General features: G+C 35.5%; 1 protein-coding gene and 2 long non-coding RNA genes across 9 annotated transcripts; 1 reads left to right on the plus strand and 2 right to left on the minus strand.

Annotated features, from left to right (window-relative positions):
- Positions 1-1956: 1956 nt before the first annotated feature.
- LOC106153406 (uncharacterized) lies at positions 1957-21253 on the minus strand. Of its 7 annotated transcripts, none has more exons than XR_015335228.1 (37): positions 21125-21253; positions 20862-20899; positions 20215-20364; positions 19441-19599; positions 18733-18861; positions 18273-18397; positions 17682-17870; positions 17162-17368; positions 16575-16758; positions 15606-16235; positions 14998-15302; positions 14353-14596; positions 13963-14088; positions 13643-13774; positions 13228-13380; positions 12716-12835; positions 12365-12508; positions 11935-12066; positions 11534-11662; positions 11078-11206; positions 10606-10734; positions 9867-9998; positions 9372-9494; positions 8877-9014; positions 8457-8585; positions 7897-8022; positions 7445-7582; positions 7137-7259; positions 6662-6790; positions 5994-6119; positions 5499-5672; positions 5077-5141; positions 4660-4772; positions 3691-4335; positions 3055-3258; positions 2765-2871; positions 1957-2609 (listed from the first exon to the last, which is right to left on the minus strand). XR_015335228.1 is itself a non-coding variant. In XM_087016211.1 (37 exons), the coding sequence occupies exons 3-37, from the start codon at positions 20261-20263 to the stop codon at positions 2531-2533; spliced, it is 5916 nt and encodes a 1971-aa protein (XP_086872337.1). In that variant the 5' UTR covers positions 20264-20364; positions 20862-20899; positions 21125-21253; the 3' UTR covers positions 1957-2530. The 7 variants fall into 7 exon arrangements, 6 of the variants coding, with proteins under 6 accessions (XP_086872337.1, XP_086872336.1, XP_086872338.1 ...); XM_087016211.1 differs by having other exon boundaries at positions 3099-3258; positions 15004-15302; XM_087016210.1 differs by having other exon boundaries at positions 3099-3258.
- On the plus strand, positions 5543-9318 carry LOC147761134 (uncharacterized). Its single transcript, XR_015335230.1, has 2 exons — positions 5543-5686; positions 8866-9318. It is a non-coding gene; the product is annotated as an uncharacterized LOC147761134 (long non-coding RNA).
- A 1243-nt stretch (positions 21254-22496) lies between the features above and the next one.
- On the minus strand, positions 22497-25338 carry LOC106177060 (uncharacterized). Its single transcript, XR_015335229.1, has 3 exons — positions 25207-25338; positions 23034-23147; positions 22497-22549 (listed from the first exon to the last, which is right to left on the minus strand). It is a non-coding gene; the product is annotated as an uncharacterized LOC106177060 (long non-coding RNA).

Consider the following 25338-nt stretch of genomic DNA (forward strand, 5'->3'; position numbering starts at 1 on the left):
TTGTTAATCTATTCATTTCAATGCTTTATTTTTTACATTTGAATGAAAAAAAATGTAAATGAGTAAAATGTATATTATAGGACATTTTGATATTGATTTTTAATTTAAATCAAATGTAATTATTATAATATTATTCTACTAGTATATTATTAGAGGAACTTACTTAGGCCAACCTCCCACTGGAACCAGTGAGACGACTTTCCCAGATGCCACCTATCCATTTCTGCTGTTTTAAACTCACTTGTGTTGGTGGCTACTGTGCTCCTATATTCAGCAGGTTTATGTACTGTTCAGTGTGCTTTTCCTGCTCTTCTCTTCTTGATCTTTTCTGTCATTAGAATTCCAATTTAGAGGATTCTTCCTCTGGGTTTCTTAAAAACGGTGACATTGCCAACTTGCATCTTCTAACTGTGGTTTTGTTAGAGAATAGTGTTAGGCTGATGCAGAATTCTTCATTTGTTTTGTGATCTTTCCAGCCTATGTAGAGTGCAGTGCCATTCAGAACATATTGGAGGGAGTAGTGTGACAGTCATATTAATGTATACTCTTTACAGATCTGATACCAAGTTTACTTATTAATATATATGTTGCGAGTAGCCTTTGTAATTGCCAAAAAGATTATAATACTTAACTGTTGTAGATACATTTTTACAGCTGTCAGCATACCTAAAATGTAGTGTACAGCACAGTAGTTATCATTCATTACTCAAGAAACAGAAATATTAAATACCTGTAGAAACCATATCATTAGTATGAAGATATGCCACAAGGTATTTGTGTGCCATTGTATGTATAAAACTGAAAAATATCCATATATATCGTAGTCGTGATTGTGGGCTAGGGTAAATGTAAAACAGTTCTTATATGTGCTAACGTGTTACAGTACATAAAATGCTGTTGTGAGTCATTAGCTGTGGTCTTTGTCATTGCACCAATACAACTGAAATACGAGTTCTCTTGCCATCAGATTCAGGAAGTTCTGTATTATGTGACGAGAGTCAGTTGAAACAGAATCGTTGTAGTGTGTGACTGGTCTTCTAACAGTCATTGTCTTAGTTTTAACACATGATCCAAAATATGTGTTACTACAATTGCCTAGCTAGTAAGGAATGGCAATGCTGCAAGATTGTTGTCACTTTTACAAACAGTGCATATAAAGGCAGCATTTTACTGCAAGTAACATTTCATGGTTAAATTAGTTATATTTAGCTTGAAATGCTTTATATGCAACTATGTTGATCTTTGTGCAAGGAGTGTATACATGTGTTATCAATAAGTCAGGTATACATGTGGTCTTTAAATAGATTGTGTACAGGTAAATTTTCACAAATAAGGCTTCAGCTAGGATCCAATATAAAGTTTATGGCATATTGGGTTGTAAAGATTGCATGTTTTCAGATGCTGTCAGTCGTTATTTACAGCTAAGGGCGTTTGTTGTACATTCCCATTTGAAAAATGGATGCAGCCATTCCATCTTGCACTGGCGTAAATTGTATGGGAATTTAAGAACTGTGACACTAAGCTTTGTATTGTTTCCTTTTGCTGTGGCTTCTCTTAGAACATTACTATATTCTCAATATACTGGTTATAAAATAAGGGTTAGCCTTCTCCATGTTAGAAGTGAGTATTGCTGTTAACTAACACAACTCATCACTGACAACAGTATACGATTTATTATTTATGTACAGTTTGAAAATATTTACATTTGGAATAAAGGTCCCACAAAAAGTAAAAAAAAACTGGACTCTTTTTATATGAAAGTAAGGTGGTTGACACATAGTTCCAGCTAGTATATTTACAGCTAGTACACCCAATGTGCAGTCCATGTGTTTATACAGTGTATAAGAGAGAACTATGCACTATACATTGTACCAGGTGGATGGTTGTATCTAGTGTATATGGTATAAGAATGTGGATTTTGTTTATTTGATGTAATAAATGTTCTTGTTACATAACTGTCTTTATGTTTTGCTTTATTATTGAATTGGAGAAGGTAATTGTTTTGTTAAAAACCATACAAAATGTTTTGAAATTATGCTTCACACAGTAGTTGATAAAAAGTAAACTGCTTTAAGTAATCTTGAACCCTACAACTTGCATTCTTGTTTCTATTCCATTCCTAAAAATTGGAACTTTTTACTTGCAGTGGTAAATGGCATTTATTGGTATATCAGCAGTACTAACTGTACTATGGCAGATTGCCTTAGACCAACGTTGCAAAGTCCACATCACATAGCAGGCAACCAGAGTCCAGCAGTTTTCATAAGACCATTAACATGTCTTTTTGTTAAAACAAGCTCTGCTGCAGCAAAAAGTTACGTTGCTAAGACATCAACGGAACATGAACTGCATTGTTCCCTCTATTGCAACTGAAAGGTCCACAAAGGTACTGCACAATCACAAGACTGGGTAACATCCTCTAAGGCTATTCATTGGTATTTTCAATTGCCCCTTCTCCTTTTATCCCTCAAAAAGCACAGTTATCCTTATGACAACAATTCCTGAATTATCCAATCCATATAGTAAAGCATCACGTTTCTTCCTCAAAATCCCCTGGATCGAAGTTATTTGGATTCTCCTCAAATTCTGCAGCAGCTACCTTACTTGGTCTGAAATAAAGATGACGTAAAAAAGTGAAAAATTCCTTGGAAATGTACATATCATGAGATATATGCACATTGCCTAACAGATTTGATAGTGTCATGAAGGACCATACAAATTGGATTTTCATACCTTTAAAACAGTTTGTTCATCATAAGCTTACTTTTTAATGAGGACCAGCACCACAATTATTATAACAGCTACGGGTACAAGTGAGCCAAGGACAGCCAGTAGTATCACCCAGGCAGGAGTACCCTCTGTGGAGGAACCCTACAAATATACAGGGTGAAAACAGTCAAAAAATAAAATAAAAGATATACTGTTTATATATATATCATATATATATATATATAGCTGGTCCCAGGATTAATGCTTTACAATTATGTAAAATAAACATAGAATACTAAAATAATCTGGCAATTGTACATAATAATCATTACAATGTTAAGTTACTTTTCTGGATCTGCCCATGGCATGTGTTTCCTGACAAAACTGACCATTTTCTCCGTGGAGTTGGACTGCAGCTCAGTGGTGGCTGGCTCAGTGGGAGGGGGAGGGGCCTGGGTTGCTATGGTAACACTTATGATAGTGAGGTTCAGTGTGATACCATATGCTGTTTTGACTGCTTCTTCTAATCCTGACGTCAGCTCGTCTTGTCTGCATGATAATATGATTATAGTGCGATTCTAATATATACAACATTATCAAGATATACACATTTTCAACAAACAATCTTTTTTTATTTTTTGCACAGTTATTTGAGTCAATGGCTTGGAAAATACAATTCTCTTTTACAGACCTTTATTAATAGTCAAAATAGAAGTTTTGTGGCAAATTATTTATTTAATATAAAATAAACAAATGCTACATTCATGATTTTAATCAAATTTAATTTTAATTGCAATGTAGTATATAAAATACATTTTCTGCACATTTAATGATACTCTATTTTCTGCTTTTACAGTAGCATTTGTTCATACTTTCTGCTGCTTATAATGACCAAGCTATACTGAAGAGACAATATATGGGACTGTCAAAAAAATATTCCTATTATTATTATTTTAACAACTTTATCCCTCAGATACTTACACATCCGTGTACTCAAGAATATCAGCTAACAGCTCCTTAGGTATAAACTCATCTTGGGTTGTTTCTTCTGTCATGACTGTGATGGTAGTTGTCACATTCCAAAGTGTGTCATTTGTAGCATTAACAATAACAGTAGGCACTGTCAACAACTTACGCCCGTGTACGTCTGCCAAATAAATATCAGAATCATCATTAACCTGCTTTCCATGTGAACGTTTTAATCTCCCTGATTTTGATGTCTCATCAATTGTTGCTGCTTCAGAAAAATTATTATGGCTTGTCAAATTGAACGCAAGTAAAGTTCTGTTGTTCGACAAATCCGTTGCATTAAAACCAAACGTTCCATTAAATTCCTCCACAATATCTCCACTTCCACTCCCCACGAAGTCGCCGTCGCCATCTTTGACTGTCTCCTGAGTGATATTCAAGAGCTCTGTGTCATTCCAGGAAAAGTTTCCATGAATTGATGTAGTTGGCAGGGTAGTGGTCAGTAACATCTTGTAAGCAGCCGCACAGAGTCCAGTGTTGGGACTGTACTTGGAGAAGACCAGGACGTCCAAGAGGCCATCTTTCTCCAGAGGATAGCCCTGGCCGATCTTCACTTGGTTCATGGAGGCGAACACGAGAGGGTTGTTCTTACGTGGTCTGCAAACACAAGTAGATGACTGCCATGCATTAATAGTAATAAATGTGAAATGAATTCAATACAATTTTTGCCCTCACAGAAAAAAATTGTCATAGTGAATACTTTTGTCAATTTTCCCTTTTTGTTCCCATATTCCACCTTGCTCAAGTATGCAATTATTTCTGAACTTATTTATGGTACACTCTTTGGTTAACTTAAGTTTGAAAAAAAAAAAGAAAATGACCTAATGCATTGTTACACTGGTACTCAGCATGTAATAACAAAATGAATGTTATATAAAGTGGATTCTGAGACTTTTAGCAACTAGAAAATAGTCTATTTACATATATAATGTCTCATAACCACAGCACTGAGACACCATGCTCCTATTGAAATTGCAGAAAGAATTTATTACTGTCATCAACTTGCTGATGAAGACCTCCCTGATCGGAACAAACTGAAATATAATCATGAAAAAAATAACGAGGAAATTAAATACTGGCTGGTCAAATAACTTTGTTATGAAAAATATTAGACTTTAAAATAAACCTGGGAAAATTCAGTTGTAATGTCAGTAATACTATAATCTGAAGTTATCCAAACTGTGATAAATAAATGCAATATTCACAAAAAATTATCAATTATCAGTTGTCATTTCAACAAATAGTCTATATTTAGTATTTAAGTGTAATATTGTTTCCTATAAAAATGCTCTGTATATTATAATAGTTCTGTACAAAGGATATTCATAACATTATTACCTGCTGCACACCTAGTCCTCCATCTATAGTGAGAATAACTCCATACTGAAGCTCCTCAGGGTTTACTGAAATGGCAATCTCAACATTTTAATAAAAAAATATCTCATATTATAATATCCTTAATTATAGGCATCTGCCCATATACCCACAGGCAAAAGCTGAATCTAACATTAAATGAAAATGAATTTCATAAAAGTTGGCAATATTTGTTAATTCCTATATAAATTTATAAAATTTAATCTTAACTTTTAATTTGACAAAACAAGTCAAAAGCTGGAGCAAATTATTAAAAGCAACTTCTAAATTGAAGCTTTTAAATTGGTCAGCATCGGGTATGATGGACAACCACAAGTACATATGTATATCATGCACTCAACATATTAATTTAAAATTTATAATCCAAATTAAATCAAACAACATACATGGACACAACCAGGTGTTGCACTGTGCCATCTCTCCTCCACTTCCAACACACCATGCACCACCGCCATCTGGTGAGGGATCATTGCACTCCCTGGATCTCACTTTGGTGCCCCCGCCACAAGGCTTGGTGCAGTTTGTCCACGCTGTCCACTCTCCCCATTGTCCATCACGATCTGGAAATGTGCAGGTTAGTTATGAGGAAATTAATACAGACCAAACGAGTTGCAAATATCATCTGTGACAATTATTACTATGAACTAATTTTTCAAAAGGAATTTACTTTACTTCATATAACAAAATTATGATTTGTTAGGAACCAATCACAAATTTAATTACTTTTTCTTTCAAATAGTACTAAATCTTAATTTCAAATTCCCAAACACTGCATGTGATATCCGTATGACAAAATCATCAAAACCACAAACCTCTTCAACTGAAATTTAAATGAAAAAACTTTTCACTACAAAAAAATTCCAGTAAATCCATGAGATCACCTGTACACTTAAATGCCAGTCCCAGTTTATACCCATCTCTACACGTGCATTGGAATGAGCCCCAAGTGTTCGTACAGTTGCCGCGTTCTTCATCACATGGTGACTGGGTAGAGCACTCATCAATGTCTGAAATATAACAAAATGCATTTAATTTATCGACTAACTTTAACAAAAACTGTGCAGGTCTAAATATAATAATATATCATCAGATTAACTTAACTACTGCACAAAAGGATCTAATTAAATTCTGAGGTGCAGTGGCAATCTATGGGTACTTTCCCAGAGATTTTAGATCGATCTAAAGATTAAGTTTTAGATCGACCTAACTCCCTGGGGGTTCATGCTAAATTGCAGTCAGCCGAGCGGGCACCATAGTTAATTACCCCCTTACAGCTTTTAGTAGGCGGGACAGACGCTTAAGCGGGCCAAGCTGACAGTAATCTAGTGAGACTCCCCACAGGGATAGATCGATCTAAAAATCTATGGAAATGGGGTGTATGTGCATTCAACCATAAATTTAGATTTTTATCTATTTTTAGTTACTAGTATTTTATTTACTTATTTTTCACAAATTTTTAACATGAAAGAACTCATACTCTGCAATACCTTCACAAAAAATAGCATAACATACTGTACTGGTACAGCCCAAACTTTCAAACCAAAATTACCTTCACAATAGAAACCCAGTTCATCCACCCTGTATCCTCTAGGACATATACAAGTGTCCAGATCCTCTATACTAGCACAGTCCCAGTGGCACATGGCTGCATAGGTACTGTTATCACAGGGTCTGGCCGCTACAGACAATGAAGAATTTTTCCAAACTAAATTCAATTTCTTATTACAGCATCTGGTGTGTTAACTGCACTTGCTGTCAGTAATAAACAAATTATATAATGTTTGGAAGAATGTCTACAACATTATAAAAGTTGGCAACATCTATCAGTTCATATGCTGTGCTAATGGAAATCTTGAGATTAAAGACTAGCTTAATTTGTATCTGTTATCTTAAATTTTGAGCTTGGCCAATTTTAAACTGTTTAAAATGGAAATTTAAACTGTTTAATAATAAAGTTGCCCCTCTGATTCCTTGCAAAAGACATGAGTTTTTTTAGGAAACAGGCCATTCAAACCTACACTCACCAATGCAGGATTTCATGTCAACATCCAGTCTGAACCCAGGCAGACAGGCACAGCCATAGCCCCCTGGCTTGTTAATACAGATATGGTGACAGTCATGGATACCATTGCTGCAATCATCTATATCTGCAGAGAATTAAAAATTCAACAACTACTATAGTCTAGACTAAGTTTATAAGACATCCAGGTTGGTTATAGGATCCAAAATTTCAACAGCTAGACTATATGACATCCTGGTTTGTTAATAGTCATGAACACACACACACACACACACACACACACACACACACACACACACACAGCAGACATACCTTCACAGGTCCTTCCATTGGCTGCCAGCTGGTATCCCTTGGCACAGTCACAGACATAGGAGCCAGGGGTGTTATGACACAGTCCTCTGTCTGGACGCTGGTCGCAGAGATGTGTATCCGTACGACATTCCTCCACATCTGTTAAATATAAAGGTACCATGCACAATTTTAGTGTGTAAGATTCAATCTCTGAATATAAGCAGCAAGATGCCAAAATGTTACCAGTCACACTGAAAAAGTAATTTATTAAAAATGCTTAAAAGATTGAAGAATTCAAAGAACCCTAAAGTTTGAAAGGTGATTTCATTTTAAATGTCTGTTCAATAAATTATTCCTCAAATCTGCACTGTTGTAATCACTGCAAATAAATTTCATATCTTCCTGGTTCTAAAAAACAAATTATCTGATACTGGTGTGGTATACAGACAAATAGAACAAATTTTTCATCATACCTTCACAAACAATGCCATCCCCATGGTAACCCACCTGGCACTGGCACCTATAACTACCAGGTGTATTAATACACACACCTTTGGCCTTATCACACACATGCTGGCCCAGAGTACACTCATTTAAGTCTGAAATTATCAGAAATCATGAAGTACAGTTATAAAGTGACATGGTTTGGATTTACATGGCAATTTTTGAAGTATTTAAAAAATTTCCAACAAAGCCTCATAATTTGTTTAATTTTGCTGTTTTTGTTTCAAAAGTATATTACATTTATTATTGTTTGGTCCTTAAAAAAACCCTTATTTAGAAGTTCAATTCTATTTTTTCTTAAGGCTAAAGGTAAAGTTTGGGCACTTCAACCAAAGTTCATTTTTCTGGTCCAAAAGTTAACACATTAAAAGGTACCACTTACAATTTTAGCACGAAAACCAATAAAAATTTCAACTATCCATTTTTGGGAAATTCCATTATTATAATTTTGATAAAGCCAAAATTAAGTAAATGCCCTTCAACCAAAGTTCCTTTATCTGTTCAAATTAACTTCATTCCTTTCCCTCACCCACACATATCTTCCCCATGGGGATGTACCCGTGCTGGCAGACACACTGGTAGCCTGGAGACAGGTTGTGGCACACGGTGTGAGAAGCTAAACTACAGGTGTGGTTACCAGCCTGACACTCATCATAATCTGAAATAACAAACTGAGAGAATAACATTTATGATAAAGATTTATTAGACAATTGTCAACCTGTTGAAATAATATATACACAAATTTATCTAAATCTACATGTATTCTATCCTAGTGAACTTTTTGCTGGTCCATCATCACATTTAGAGAAAGGCATTCTCTATATATACTGTAACAGTAAATTTATTAAATTACATTGAAATTCAACATAATTATGGAATGACGTTGCACCTTTATTCTAGCCCATTCATTGTTTCTATATGGTACTGTATTTCTCAAGGCTAAACTAACCTATGCACCTATATGGACCAACTTGCACATAGAGGGTGCTGATGCAGGCACACTCATATCCTGGCACAGTGTTCACGCAGACGACATTCATCTCAGGATCACAGTTGTGAAGATTTGGCATGGCACACTCATCTATGTCTGGAAAGAATAAACTCTTATTATAAATTATCAAAATTAAAATATTAGCAAAGGACATTTATATCCTTTCCAATGAATTGCTATATGCAGCATCTTTTCATTGGTTTTATATACGAATTAATGTTTGTACATGTCGATGAAATTTTCTGTAATACAGAAGGAAACAAAAATGCAGAATTTTTTTAAAAACTTTTTTATCACACACATTAAGGCAAAAACTATCTGAAAACAAGAAAATGTCTTAACCTGTGCATTGAAAAAAGCTACAGAAGTAAACGTTAAGTTTGTCTTGGATTATCATACATGCATTGAGTAATAAAATTATTAATATGTTAATGAAAAGATATTGTCCATTACCTTCACAAATGTCTCCGAATTCTTCATCGACAGTGAACCCATTAGGACAAAAGCAAGAGTCAGCACCCGCTACATAGCCACAGAAATGAGAACAACCTCTGGGCTCAAAACATTTGAATGTGGCTGTAATCAGAGAAGAGTGAAATAGGAGTAGAAGTAGTAGTCTACATGTACAGTGGTGTATCAATCAAAATTAATGTTTATAATAAGTGGACAGACAGAAAAATTGGATAAAAATTACATGCAAATATGTAAGCAAATGCTTTTAAAAGTTCAAAAAGCTCCATAATATTACGTCAAAAAATACATGGTTCTGAATGGAAACTATCCATTGTTAAACGGTCTCTATCAAAAGTTCAGAAAGTAGTGAAACAATTTTACAAGCAGAAAAATTAAAATTTTGTTAGTCTTGCTAAATTATTTTTCTCCAAAATTATTTGTATCATAAGTTAATAATGGAATAATGGAGCAATAAGCATGTATGAGATTTCCTACGTTTACAGGTCTTGCCATCCTCTGCCAGATAGAAGTCTGTGGGACAGGAGCAGAGGTAGCTCCCTCTGGTGTTGTTACAATACCACCTGGACAGACAGCTGTGTGTGGCCTCACTCTGACACTCATCCACGTCTACCAAAATTATGAGAAACAAAAAAGCAATAATTTTAGAAAAAAATATCACTTAAAATCTTGGATGATGTAACAAAATGTATGATACTTAAAGTTTTGGAGATTAAAATATGACAAAATAAATATTTATTTTTTAAGATGATAAGTGTCTTTCTCTCTACTTCTTTTCTGGTAATAACCCATTTACTGTTATTCTAGCTATTGATGCAAAGAAAGCTATTATAACCAAAATAATAAAACAGGAATTGATAAAAACTCCCAGGAGAAAGGCAGTTCAAGTAGTCTTATCATGGTGTTGTTATGGAATAAAGTGTCATTACCTTCAGAGGTGTAGTTACCATATGGTATCAAGTGTCATTACCTTCACAGGTGTAGTTACCATATAGTATCACATGCCATGACCTTCACAGGTGTAGTTACCATATGGTATCACATGCCATTACCTTCACAGGTGTAGTTACCATATGGTATCACATGTCATTACCTTCACAGGTGTAGTTACCATATGGTATCACATGTCATTACCTTCACTGGTGTAGTTACCATATGGTACTAAGTGTCCTTACCTTCACAGGTGTAGTTACCACAGGGTATTAAGTGTTCTTACCTTCACAGGAATGGCCGTCATCTGCCAGTATGTATCCAGTGTTGCATACGCAGGTGTAGTTACCATATGGAGTATTCAGGCACTGATGATGGCAACCTCCATAGTCAGGCTGGGAGCACTCATTCAATTCTGGAAAAACAGCCAGAGAAGCATTATTTTCATACTGCCTTCAATCAAACATTTTAGATTTAATACTGATGAATGAAAAATAACCAAGCTTAGTTTAAGTTATGGAAATGTTGAAAATGGTGATAACATGAAACCTGACGTTCATATCACAATTCATGACAAAATAAGACATCATTTGACGAAAATCTAAATGCTATAAGTTTTAAAGTTTTTTTTATTATGAGCATATACGGTAAATGTGCTTCTTCAATTGAGAAGTATGAAGAGTGTTTATTTGTGGTTAAAAGCACACTAGCAGCCAATCTTTTACAGACTAAAATCCAGTATTCACATGGCACCTTACCAGAACATACAAAACCATCTCCAGTAAAGCCAGCCATGCAGTGACAGCTGTAGCCTGGGTGCTGGTCTACACATACTCCATATACCTTGTCACAGTCATTGGTCAGAGGGGAGGAACACTCATCAAAATCTAGTGTGAGAGAAAATTGCTTCATTAATATAACACAGCTGTCACAGCTGTTGGTGAGAGGGTAGCAACACTCATCAAAATCTGGTGCAAAAAATTCCTAAATATCAAATTTAAAATTCTCAAAGCAGGTCACAGTAGTGGCTGTACATATAAAGGAAGAAAGCCATTCTGTACATTTTCCATGCTTCTTAACATATACAAAATTCAACAATTTTCCCAACTTTTTCCATAAAAACTAAGATGCGTCTCAAAGAGGACAACAAACCCCCTAACCCTGACTTATTCACGGACAACACAGCCTGTATTTTTACCAGTATTCATACTCACAGGCCTGTATACAGTGTCTCCTGTCCTCATGTAGGATATATCCCAGCTCACAGGCACACTCATAACTCCCAACCACATTAATACAGATCATCTGACAGCTGTGGTGACCCGTGGAACACTCATCCTCATCTGAAATGACGGTTTGGTTTTCAATGCAAATTTATTTTTATATATATAGGTAACATGAAAACAATGTCAGATTTTTTTCTTTCTTTCTTTTTTGGAATTTTTTTTCTTAACTAAACTGTTCTGTTCCCTGGCTTAGTTGTCAGGACTGTTAATTGTAAAACTGTTTCTGATAGGATGAGACGTGTGCATGTGACCATGTAACCTTGGTAACAAAGATGAAATCCACTAGAACTGAATTACGAGACAAGCTAAAAGTTAAAAATTTTACCAACCCACACAAGTTATGCCATCTGGTGCCTGCACAAAGCCCAGCTTACAACTGCAGTAGAACCTGCCGTCTGTGTTCACACAGCGGCTGATCTCACTGCGGCATGGACTGAGACCGGTTGAACACTCATCCACATCTGAATCAGGAGACAATGGTTGTATACACCACATATTATTAATTATAATATTACACTGCACTGAATTTTCTTATTTTCCAGCTAAATTTTCCCATTCGAATTTTAGACCATGTATATAATTCTGATTTTGCAAACTCAAAAACCGGCCCTTTAACATCATATGCACCTAATGCAAATACAAAAGAACTTTCTTTAAATCCTGGTGCACACTCATATTGCCATATACACAGGTAGCATTCATTAAAAGATAAGAAATATTTTCAAATACGATAACAATAGGACCATGACAGCCTCTTACCCACACAAAAGTTGGTTGAATTAAGAGAATACCCTTTAGGACAATTGCAAATGGTTTCGAACTTTGACGTAGATTTTGCACACACAGCACGTGGGTTTCCTCCATCGCAATTCATAATTTCCTCCTCATCGCACTCAAATATGGCTGCAAAAGAGATTTGAGAAGAGATATACATCGTCAATAAATACTGCAATTACAGTATATTCTTTTAATTTCAGAAATCTAAATCAGTGATGGGAGCAATGGATGTGCAAAAGCAGGGAGAAAACCAAATACTCCTCTCACTGTTTGAAAAATACTGTTATATTTTTTAACATTTCATTTACAGAAGTGATGACAATGTGCACTTACGCTGGCATGATACAGTGTCATTGTCCAGGATGAAGCTTTCCCCACATGCACACTCATATCGTCCAATGAGGTCCACACATGTCTGCTGACAGCTGTTGTTTATGTCACACTCATCTACCTCTGCAACATTATACAGTGAATATACCCATAAGCATAATGAAAAGACTACAGTCTGGGGTAGTGCTAACACTTGCCAATTTAGCCAGATGCTAAAACTGACATAAATTGGCTAAACAAAAAGGGCTTGATTTGACTTGTTTTAGTCAAATTATAACCATTTGGATAACAAATTGACAAAAAAGTTGTGATTTGGCTAAGCAAAAAAGATTGCTAGCACTACCCCAGACAGTAGTGCAAATTTGCCACAAACTATGCTACTTTTTATGAGCCCATTAATGTTATGAATCAATAATGATGTTATAATCAATTGAACAAAAAAATATATAAAAAAAAAAAACAGATGCCAGATTCTATCATTTCATTTTCTCAAAACAGCTTTTTCATTACTATACCTTCACATTCTCCCTTAACTTTATTCATTCTGTAACCATAGTAACAGCGGCACACATAGCTCCCTCTAGTGTTGACACAGTACGAGTGTTCAGGGCACAAACTGCTAGTGTTGCTGCCATGGTAACTGTTGCCAAGGAGACATTCATTTTGATCTGGAAAATTTGTTCATTCATTTTTTTTTTCAAAAAAGGAGATTAATCAATGAAAAGAAACAATAGTACAAACAAATAACAAAAATGATCGAAATGTCTTTTCAAAACTGGGATAATTATATCAAAATCTTACAAAATAGAAGTAACCAACAGCTTGCAGCAATAATTCAGCAATAATTCAATGCCATCATTGAAAAAAAAAAGACTAGATGCCCAAGATGAGAATGTGTCTGGAGTTATTAGTCTTCATCTTTCACCTTACCAACACACTCCTCCTCCATGTCCCCTGCTGTGTAACCATGGAGACAAGTGCAGTCATAGGAACCATTCCTGTTTGCACAATAGGTGGTGCTGAGATCACACGTGTGAAGGCCACGGCTGCATTCATTTATGTCTAAAATAAGTCAGCTTAATTATAATTTTTATCATAATTATAAATGTGCAAATAAAGAATGGGAAACAAGACAAAGTGTCATATTTTACAATAATAAAATGCTACCATCTCTTTACAAAATAAAATGTTCACTCTGCTTGTCAGCAACAGTGTGCAGACAGTTTTACCCCAGAAAAAGAGGGACATACCTACACAAGAGAAGCCATCTGCTCCTAAGGCATAACCCTCAAAACAAAAGCATTCGTAGTGTGACTCCCCTGCTAAATTTCTACAACCTTGCTGGCAGGCATTTTCTGTTTGGCACTCATCTAAATCTATAAAAGCAAAAATAAAAAGATACGGAGATGATGTGAGAGTCATAAAACAGAATCAAGCTGATTTCAATACCTTAAGCTCACTAGGACATGGTTTCAAACAAACAAGTCTGTGACAATCCAAAAAACGAATTACAAAAACATTTTTGAGCACCTGTTTGCTTTGAAGTCAGTATTTTCAAAGAGCATTTATATAATTTCTTAGCAATATACAAGCAATTGACTTTTAGGGAAAACACCTTTTTGGCACATCAGAATAATTACCAACACAGGTTTGGCCATTCCCAATCAAACCAAAGGGGCACGCTCCACACCTGTAACCAAGGGGGTTGTAAAGGAGATCTGAAGCTGGAACATCATGGCAGACGACACCAAAATAACAAGGGTTGTCTGCACAACCATCAATATCTTCCTCGCAGAATTGTCCTCCATATCCATCCTGGCACATACAGTAAGCAAAGGCAAAGGAGCTCATTTGCTCTTCATGAAACACACAGGTACCATTGTTCTAAAGTAAAGAAGATTACTCATGTTAGTGATGAAAATACACATACAATGTCATTTTTATGTCTACCTTTGAGTAAACAAAAAAGGAAAATTTTCAATTTCTCACCAATAAATTTACCAGCTCTTAACTAGTTGGCTGTCCGCTGTTTTGATTTAACTTTCATTCAAAAGTCATTATTATGTCTCATATAGTACATTATGGCATTCTACAGAACCTCAAAATTTATTATTTCTCAATCTAATTCCTAATGCTCTGCCTGTACAAACTACGTAACCTTACTGGCATATAGAATCCTGCTGTCAAATCTCAATTCAAAACATTATTGCAAACACATCAGAATCTCCAAGCAAGCAAATAGATGTAAATAAAGAAACAGTTTGATAAAATCAAAATTTATCCACCTTTACCTCACATTTACAGAAACTAATCTTTGCCCTCCAGACAGACTGGTCCATGCCATCAGACACTATCACAATCATAGAGGGAATGATGGTAGGCCGGACATCTGTCACATTAAACCAAGCCAGCAGACCCGTGCTGCCATCTATCCTTGCTTCCTTGGGGGCGTCTGCTCGGAGGTGGAATCTGATCCTGTCTCCCTCTCTGTCTGATGCTTCCACTGTGGTTAGGTTGGGATACGATTCTCCGAGTTTAATGTTCAGTATGATGTCTGAATCATTAGTTTGTCCAAATGGTGGATAATTGCCTGAATATAAATATAAGCCCTAAATGTTCACCATCTTACTTTTTCATATAACTAACCAATGTTAGTGCTTCCATAATTGTAAAAAAAGAATATTCTGTTAGCTAAATAAACAGGTGCATCACTTTCTGTAAATACAGCAACTATTTTAGATATGACAATTGTATTAAGCCAATCAAGTTTAGAAAACATGAAACAAATGATATCATCTTAATCCTTATAAACAGCCATCCACAACAAGGTCTTATACAAAGTACCAAATGGAAAATAAACATTTTAACTAATACCATTATTAGACGAACTCACCAGCATAATAAGCTTTAAAAGCTTCACAGCTAGAAATAGGACGTCTAGCCAGAAATTTGTCACACTGCCAAGACAATGAGGCTCCAAGTGCAATGTTATTAACATCACAACAAAAATCGTAGACTGAGTCAGTGAGATCAGCCTCCAGTGTATGCCTCATAAATGTATTGGCACCTTTAACATCAGCATGGTTAACCACGAGAGCCCCGCCATCTTGGTAATAACAACACCGGGGTGTAGTCACTGAGGAGCTTTCCTCTTCGTGGATGTCCTTCCTATAGCAGACGATGTGGGGAGGAATGCGGGGGTCGTCTAGAAAAACAGGCACGGCTTTAGGAACCCTATGGAGCTGTTGTAAGGAGCAAGGACATATTTTTGCATCATTGTAGTTCACCTGTCCGCCCCACAGTGCATCTAACTTTTTGTCAGCTTCGATCCAGCGTTCACAATACAATCCGGGATGGGTGAAATTTTTACCTGGGGTGCTAAGCACCCATGTGAAATGACCAGGTGATTTGGCACCATCTTGTATTTGCTGGTCCATGCGCTCAATGCGTGGCGTTAACTTGATGTCCCGTGCAGTGCGTATGGTAAACCACGAATAATCGTACTCATAAGTTGTTCTAGAACCTGAAAAAATACATAATATTTCGTTTTATTTTAAATTCTATTTATCTAGTAATGGACTGGGAAATATGCAAGTTTCATGTCTTTATGAAAAGTGACATCGTGCCTATATTTATTCTACAGTGGACTATACTATGAAGTAAGAAGTACATCACAGAGTGGTGCATTTTATTTTCTTTTTAAAACAGAAATTAAAAATCTCTAATTAGTCATAAGAGTCTGAAGTGTCAATTTTCAATTTCAATTTACTGGTAACTCTAGAACATTTCAAAACTTCACTTTACTCATAACCAGACTTCCCCCCCCCCCACCACCCCCAACTCTCCAGTCTCTTATAATTACCAGGCACAGGTGTCTCTCCAAACTTGACCTTCTTATTCCTGATGGCGTATCCCACCCTGACTGGGTAAGTTGGTTGTGTGCGGGTGTCTAACATGATGTTCCAGTTCATACCCCCATCTGCATATATTGTCTCCACTACTGTTGTCAGGAAATCTGTGGCCAGCACTGTCTGGTAAGTAATGGTCTGCAAGATACAATTTAAATAGTTAATTCCATATTTTATAAGCCATAACTCTGAAATAAAAAAAAACAAGGAACACTTTTGTAGAATACCATGTTACTGCAAACAAGTCTCTGGACAGGAAAAAAAAGTGCAATCTGTACACTAATTCCAGGGTTTTTCATTTTAATTCATTTTTACGCATCATTAAAATGGAGATGTATGTCTTTCACAAAGTTTAAATCATCATAAATTAAACACTTTGAATTAACATTCAAAAGACAATATAATACAACCTCATAGTTCTTACTTTTATAACAGAACATTTAAATTCTTCAAATAAATTACTGACATTTTTCACATATTCATTTTAGCACACTTAAACTCATAAACACAACTGAAGTATCAACTTTCCAAAGATAATTACTTTGTTAATGTTATCTGGATTCTTGTCAACAGCTGGATAACCCATCTTGTTCCATGTGACCACCAACATCCAGACAGGCTCAAAGTCGCTGACATTCACCTGATGAAGTAATCCAGAGCCAATGTTACGGACAGTATCCAGAGCAGTGGCAGCCTCTGGTGACTGGCCTCTTTCAAAAGTGGTGTAATACACGCCACGATCAAGGAACTGGAAGAAATATTCGATGAACGGCTGCAATTATTTCAAATGTGGCAGATAATGGTGAATATTTTAGTCTGAATACAAACCTTTATTCAATGTGAAGTAAATCACAATTTAAGTGTTATTGATTAAAAGCATGATTTCGTATTTTGATATATCAGATTTATCAGACAAAAATCTTATGGTTGATTTCACAACTTTTTCAGCTGATTGTACATAATGCACATATATGAATTCTTATTCCAACAACCAAACTCCATTCTAGACCAAATTTAAAGAATTTAACCTCCAAGATTGCTAGCTGCACAAGTGCCAGTACCTTATCACTTGTATCTACAGCACTAGCCCAATAAGGTGCTACCAGCGCCCCCTCGTGGTAAACAGGATGAAAGTTGAAGTCGTCCAGACTCTGGCTGTCTCCATAGGGATGGCGGAATGTGTGTCCTCTGCTGAAGTTGGCGGTGGTTTTGTTCAGGCGGCTGAATAGTATGAGGCCTCCCTTTGTAAACTGTAAGTTTCAAAATGTAAAGACATCAACAATCAATACTGCACTCTGATTTTTTGATGAAAATAATTCATTAAGATTAATATTTGGAGTAAATCTGTGTAAAATATGTATCATTCATAAGTTCACTGGAAATTAAATATAAAACATTTCTTTTCTTATTTTTCTAAATGTGGACAGCATAATCAATAACCAGCAAATCTAGTCACTAAAGCTGAAATCAGGGCCATAATTTTTAATGAACTTTTGAACCCATTAAAATAGCTTTAAGGTTGTTAATATACAAAGTTAGGGTTGCACAGCCTCCATATCAAACACTGTTCCAACACGCACACTACCTGCATTTGCTAAAATCTTAACTTTCCTTAGAGATATGAACTAAATGAACTAAATGAAGCTACTTACATACAGAGAAGGGAAGAAGTTCTCATTCAGTGGTATGGAATATGTCGGGAACAGAAATGGGGAGTACTGCTCTGATGACATCAGCTTTGTGTGTGTGGAGAATGAGGGAAATCTGAACCGCTTTTCTAGAAAAAAAATTAAATTATAAATATTATTGATAAGTTCCCTTAATGCAATCAGTAACAAGTTGCCACTTTGATAGCTTGGGAACCCTCAACTTGATGATGATATGACTAAATGGAAAGTGGATATAAAAAACAGAAATTTACAGCTGGGAGACAATGGGCCTCTCCAGTTTAAAATTTATGTAGTAATTATAATCAACACTAAAACATTATCTTTTTAGTTGAAATACTTTTCCAAAGTTTTCTTTCAAATTTAAGTTATTTTTCATATAATCCTCAAGATATGTTATACAGTTTAAACTTTGAACAAAAAAGTTACGTTGACATAAATTGACCTAAGCATGTCTTTCCATCCCCCTCATAACCGTCCCTGCAGCTGCACTGGAAGCCCCCAACAGTGTTTGTGCAGACGGCTTTTTCTGCAGGACCACAATCTGTCATGTTTTCTTCACACTCATTGACATCTGAAGAAGAGGATTCTTAAGATTAAATGAACAAATAAAAAAAGTTACCCAAATTCTGTACATCTACTTTGCTTCAGAAACAAGTGTATATAAAAATGTTTATCATTTGCAGCAACTCACAAGCGCCATACTTTTTTGCATGAAGAGCTCCTCAAAGCGTTCAAATCTTTGTTTCTAAGTATTATTACCATACTAAAACAAAATTCATACATTTTTCTTAAATCAGAGAAAAACATCCAGGCACGTTTTTTTTTTTTTTTTTTTTTTTTTCAGGAATACTGTGCATTAAAATCAAATTAAGTACTAATGATAATTATTTCACCCAAACTCCACAATAAATCTATTGTACTAGGTAGTTCAAACAAACTACACGGGGACTCTGGCTGAATGCAATCAGACTAATGCACCACCTCTTGTTTTCCAATTAATTCGAATAATCACAAGCTTTTCTGAATTCTACTCGACGCCAGGTGGAGGTATGCTAATCTCAATATGTCAATATGATTGTATTCAGAGTTAGTTTGACCTAGGTAGTATGATAGTTACATTATGGACCCACCCTTACTTGGTGACACCTACCCTCACAGTGGTGTAGACTTCCATTGACATACTTAAACCCCCTGTGACACTGGCAGATGTACCCCCCATCAACATTAACGCAGCCCTTCACTCCTGGATGCAGACTGCCAGTCAGGTTGTCCAAACACTCGTTGGCTCCAAACAAACACTCATTGTCATCTGGAACAGAGATGGGAACACTGTGAAAAGCATGACCATAACAACTCTTTTTTTGAAAATAAATTTATTTTCAAATCATTAAGTCCATTCTTGTTTTAAAAAGCTACTGGTCTGTCAAGTGGTAGCAATCAAAATAGTCTCATGATCAAAATGCATGTTGCATAGCTAGCTAATGAGTGTATGGAACCTGTAGACTTTTAAATAGTAGCACAAGTACCTATCTTTATTTTCTTTATTTAAAGCAAAAAATGTTAATGCCAATAAATGAAATTAGAAACAGTTCATTTATTCAAAGTTTTTAAAATTAAAACTAAGTTCTGACTTTTACCCTACTTAAAAATAACATAAGATTTTTCTTCCAACAAATTACCAAGTAAGATATCATTCTCTAAATACATGCAAAAACCACAAAACAAACTTCTCTATCCATTTCCAACAACAAAAACATGGTCCTCCCAAAGCATGTAATGAATTATACAATACTCTGTCAAATTACTGAAATTCTACCCAATGTAGGAAACCATTCTGTTTCTGTGTTAATTATGGGCTACTAGTATATACCCTGAGTTTCAGAGATAATTGTACAGAGAATATACAGACACTGCCATACTTTACCAACACACAATGTCCTGTTGTTCTCAGGGTGGTAGCCTGGGGCACACATACAGTTGTACACTCCCCCTGGCCCACTGCGGCACTCGTGTAGACCCCTACCATCTGGATTGCAGGGGTCTCCCCAGGGGTCCTGGCAGGGGTCTCTAGGTGCTAAAAATACATTAACAGCATGAAGTGATGCTTTCTGACAGAGATATAAAAGAGGTTATTATAATCACCTGCTACTCTATGACCCCATTTCCAGAGATTAGATCGATCTACTTTAGATCGACCTAACTCCCTGGGGGGTTCACGCTAAATAGCTGTCAGCCGAGCAGACACGAAAGTTAATTACCCCCTTACTGCTTGCAGTAGGTGGGATGGACATTTAAGCCGCATTATCTGACAGTAATCTAGTGAGACTCCCCGCGGGGATAGATCGATCTAAAAGCTCTGGGAATACAGCCTATGTGTTAAAGCCTATAACTTATAAAACTGTCACATCACTTAAACAGTCTGACATTGCTAACTGGGGATAGTCAAATTGACCAAGAGAAAAATTGTTGACTAAAAGCTGTATAAAAGTGTAAAAAAAAAAAAATGGATGAACTAAAATTAATAGTGAAACAGCTGATGAAGCGTGATATAAATTATTTCTGTTCACATACCATATCACTAAGTTATGTGAATCTGTAGATTTGAGCCACTGCAAAAATGAATATTACATATTATGAATAAAAAGAAAAAGAAAAGGCTTTAATGAAAATAAAGAAAAAATATGAAATTTATTTTCACTTAACAAAAAACATAAATTCATACATCTACAAATTATGAAATGCAAATCAATAAGTGCAATTTTTACTGATCCAAATGATATTTCACATATTTTATCTACACAAAGAAAATAAATCATACATAAATTTTAACTTACTGATGCACTCTGTTAGATTATAACAATCTTTGAATTCTTCTGGGTCACCCTGACCTTGACCTTGACATTCATGACCTCTGGGTGACCCTGTGACATCAATACAGAGCCTGTTTCTTAAGTGAAAGGCCCTACCACACGGCTGGGAACACTCACCCCAGGAGCTCCATTCTGTATAATATGGCAGTCCTTAAAGGAAAAAATTTAGGTGATCTTTTGGGGCATTAATGAGACGGGTCAGACTAAAACCATGGGTACTGCCAACCTACGCTGGTGGTACAACTAGCTTAACAGATGCCATATAAAAATTAAATTTATTTTTCCCTGCACTTTCTTGATATCATGCAAAAATTAAAAAATATAAAACATATCAGTAATGTCATGTGCCCTGAACTGTGGCTAGATATTTTCAACATCAGCTATTTGCATTAAGGCATACAAGCACAAAGAAAGAAAGAGAGAGAAAGAGAGAGATTTCATTTTACATACTGTATTGACAATGCCTCCCAGTAGTATAAGGAATACAGTAACACTGGTATCCATTGATGAAGTCCGTACAAGTGCCATTGTTCTCACACTGGGTCCAGTAACACTCATCTATATCTGCAATATATCATTGTAATAATACACTTTGTAAAACCCCATTTGTTAATTAATAATTTTTAACATAATTTACTTGAGATTTTACATTTTTAAGGAAAAATGTCAATACAATAAGAATATCTGTACAAATGGAATTAATTTGCAGGTTACTAAAGAATGCACACATAAAAAAACAAAATGCAGCTTTATTATTATTATCAGCATAATGATGACTATGTCATGTGATTTGTTTTTGACAATATCACATACCCTCGCAGGCACACACAGGTCAACTTACCTATCTCACACCTCCTCCCAGCATATCCTGGCAGGCACTCACAGGTAAACTTGTTCACCTCGTCCTTGCATGTCCCTCCATTAAGACATGGGGACGATGAACACTCGTTTATATCTGAAAATTCAGTGCAGTTTGTATCCAAGGTGCATGTCTTTAAAGTTTAGTCCAGCAAGCCATCACAACTTAAATTCTGTCACTAATATCTGTAACATGCATGTTAAAGGCAGCCACTCTTGATAAAAAGAACACAGTGCCTGTACAAAATGATGTCAGCCCATTCCATATACCCTGTGGATTACTGTATATTGTTACATAGATAACTATAAAAAATTTTAATAGAAAACTGTACCTGATCACAATTTCTATAGCTATGTTTTCCTGTATTTTTGCAAAGTAAAAGGGGAAATCATCCATCACTTCTGTTCTCTTACCTATTTCACAGAAAACCCCTGAATACCCTGGGGAGCATTCACAGACAAAGCCATTTTCCAGATCAATACACTGTTCAGTGCCATTGGAACATGGAGAACTTGCACATTCGTCTACATCTGAAACATAAATGAAAGATGTGACTCTTGTTGCTTAACACGCTCATTTTTCTCAATTGTTATAATTATACCTGAATAAAATAACAGCAATCAGTAATTTGCCAGAATGACCACACGATTCCCAAAAACACTTTTAAAGAAACTGCATATACCAAAAGCCACTACCAAAAGTATTTCATTTTATATTATGCCAGACTATAGTATTACTACCCTATGTCCATCTGTATTTGTTCCCATTACAGAGAACTGTAAGCCATGCTTTTACTCATTTTGGGATGAACTTATCAAGACTTATATCAGCAGGCTGCTAGATGATATCATTACCTCAGTGTAAAAAAAGTTGTAGCCTACTGGCCCATTAGCTAAGAATCTGCTGAACAAAAGTAGAAACAGGGGCCTGTAACTTGTTTAACTGTCTGCAATGACTACGGTTTACTGGCAAGGGGGCCTGAGTGTCACAGGCTATGCTCATAACCTACTGTACCTATTGTGCAGTTGCTCCCTGAGTACCCTGGCCTGCAGATACACGTGTAGTTATTGAGACCATCAATACAGGTGGAACCATTTCCACAGGGTGCGGAACTACAGTCGTCTATATCTGGAACAAGTGATTGGTGAGTGTAAAGATTTAACTTTCCTCTGTTTTGTTTTTTTTTTTTTTTTTTTTTTGTCTTGTAGACAAAACAAGGCAGCAAAGCTGTCAAATGTACAGACAAAGAACAGAAAATAAAGATGCAAATAAGTGAAAAATTAAATTTTCACAAAAAAACTGTTAAATTGCCAGAAAAATTTACCAAACAGACTGCGTTGCCTATTGAAGCTGTATTTTAGTCCCATGTTTCTTTCCTATAAGTTTGAGAACAGTAAGTGACATGATTTCCCTTAAATGGTCATCATAGGAGCAGTGCCCAAAATAGGGGTTTCTTCAAATTTTGATACAACATTAAATAATGTTTAACAGCATAATGACAATCAAATGTTATTAATAAAATATTAGTAACAAGGACATTCAGAAAATGTGACAAGCAAAAGTCTTCAAGATCATGGAACTTTAAAGTCACACCTTGAAAATGCCAATATGCGAAAAATTAAATTTTCACAAAAAACTGTTTAACTGCCAAAAAAAAAAAAAAAAAAAAAAAGACTGCATTGCCCACTGAAGCTGTATTTTAGTCCCATGTTTCTTTCCTGTAAGTTTGAGAACAGTAAGTGACATGATTTTCCTTAAATGGTCATCATGGAAGCAGTGCCCAAAATAGGGGTTTCTTCAAATTTTGATGCAATATTACATAATGTTTAACAGCTTAATGACCATCAATTTTTAATTATAAAATATTTGTATCACAGATATTCAGAAAATGTGACTAGCAAAGGTCTTCAGGCCCATGGAACTTCAAAGTCACGCCTTGAAAATGCCAAAATGTAAACAAGACGGCACTGTTCTGAAATGGGTTTATTTCCATTTTTAACACTTTTTTTAACATAAAAGAAAATAAACATTTTACTGCCATTTTTATATGACCAACTAAAAAAATTGATGAGATGGGAAAAGTATCAATAGAACAGTGTTAAATGTCCAATTTCCTCCATTCTGAGATTCTGAACATAGTGGATGATTGAATCTGACAAACTGCAATGATATGAGTTTATTTCCATTTTTGACACTTTATTACACAATACATGATAACAAGTTTACCATGTTTTTTACATAATCAACTAACAATGTTGTAAAGATGCAGGAAATATCAAACAAACACTTTTAGGCATCTTATTAGTTAAATAATGAGACTGTTAACATGCTTAAGAATTGAATCTGAGGAAATGTGAAAAAAAAACAGTATAACTTCTAAAATAATGGCCCGATTATGCTGATTTTCGAACTCAACCTGCGTTTTAGTAAGATTGACCACTCCTGTGAGTATAATTACAATTGGCCAATCCGTTTTTCTTATATTGTGTTATCAGTGTTGCATTTATATTGAAAATAGTGAAAAAACAGCATAAATTCCCTCAAAATAGCCCAATCATGCTGATTTTCGAACTTGACCTGCGTATTATGAATATTCATCAGTTCTGTAAGTTTCAAGTCAAAAGGTAAAATGGTTTTCCACTTATCGTGTTATCGGTGCTGCATATATGCTGAAAAAAGTGAAAAAACAGCATAAATTACCTAAAAGTGACCTGATCATGCTGATTTTCGAACTTGACCTGCGTATTATGAATATTCATCAGTTCTGTAAGTTTCAAGTCAAAAGGTAAAATGGTTTTCCACTTATCGTGTTATCGGTGCTGCATATATGCTGAAAAAAGTGAAAAAACAGCATAAATTCCCTAAAAGTGACCCGATCATGCTGATTTTCGAACTAGACCTGCGTATTATGAATATTCATCAGTTCTGCAAGTTTCAAGTCAAAAGGTAAAATGGTTTTCCACTTATCGTGTTATCGGTAAAAGTGCACGGCGACGACGACGGCGACGACAGACGCAGATGATGGCTATATGTACAGACACATCTGTGTCTGTACATAAAAAATTCATTTTTCATTCAAAAGTTGTATGGAAAGAGTCTTACTACTCAAAATCTAGCTTAGGTTCTCTCTACTGTTTTACTGTTTACCTTAGCAGAAACTAGTCGAGACTTTAAACAAGCTACTTACCGATGCCGGATCACTTCAGTTGATTAAAATGGCTCTTGACGAGTAAATGGAATAGATATGCTACTCCTTATAATTTTTATAAAAGCATGAAAGCACACAACCCCAACACAAACACGACATTAAAAACTTACC

This window comes from Lingula anatina, chromosome 6 (assembly GCF_051362555.1).
Source record: "Lingula anatina isolate TDL-2025a chromosome 6, LinAna3.0, whole genome shotgun sequence".
Taxonomy (NCBI): domain Eukaryota; kingdom Metazoa; phylum Brachiopoda; class Lingulata; order Lingulida; family Lingulidae; genus Lingula; species Lingula anatina.

Coding starts and splice junctions, on each gene's coding strand:
- LOC106153406 (XM_087016210.1), bottom strand. CDS start 20,263: ATGTGTGCCCCAGGCTACCACCCTGAGAACAACAGGACATTGTGTGTT. Junction 18,862..19,440: donor AAGTCTACACCACTGTGAGG/GTAGGTGTCACC, acceptor CCTCTTCTTCAG/ATGTCAATGAGTGTGAAGAA. Junction 9,999..10,605: donor TGACGGCCATTCCTGTGAAG/GTAAGAACACTT, acceptor TAATTTTGGTAG/ACGTGGATGAGTGTCAGAGT.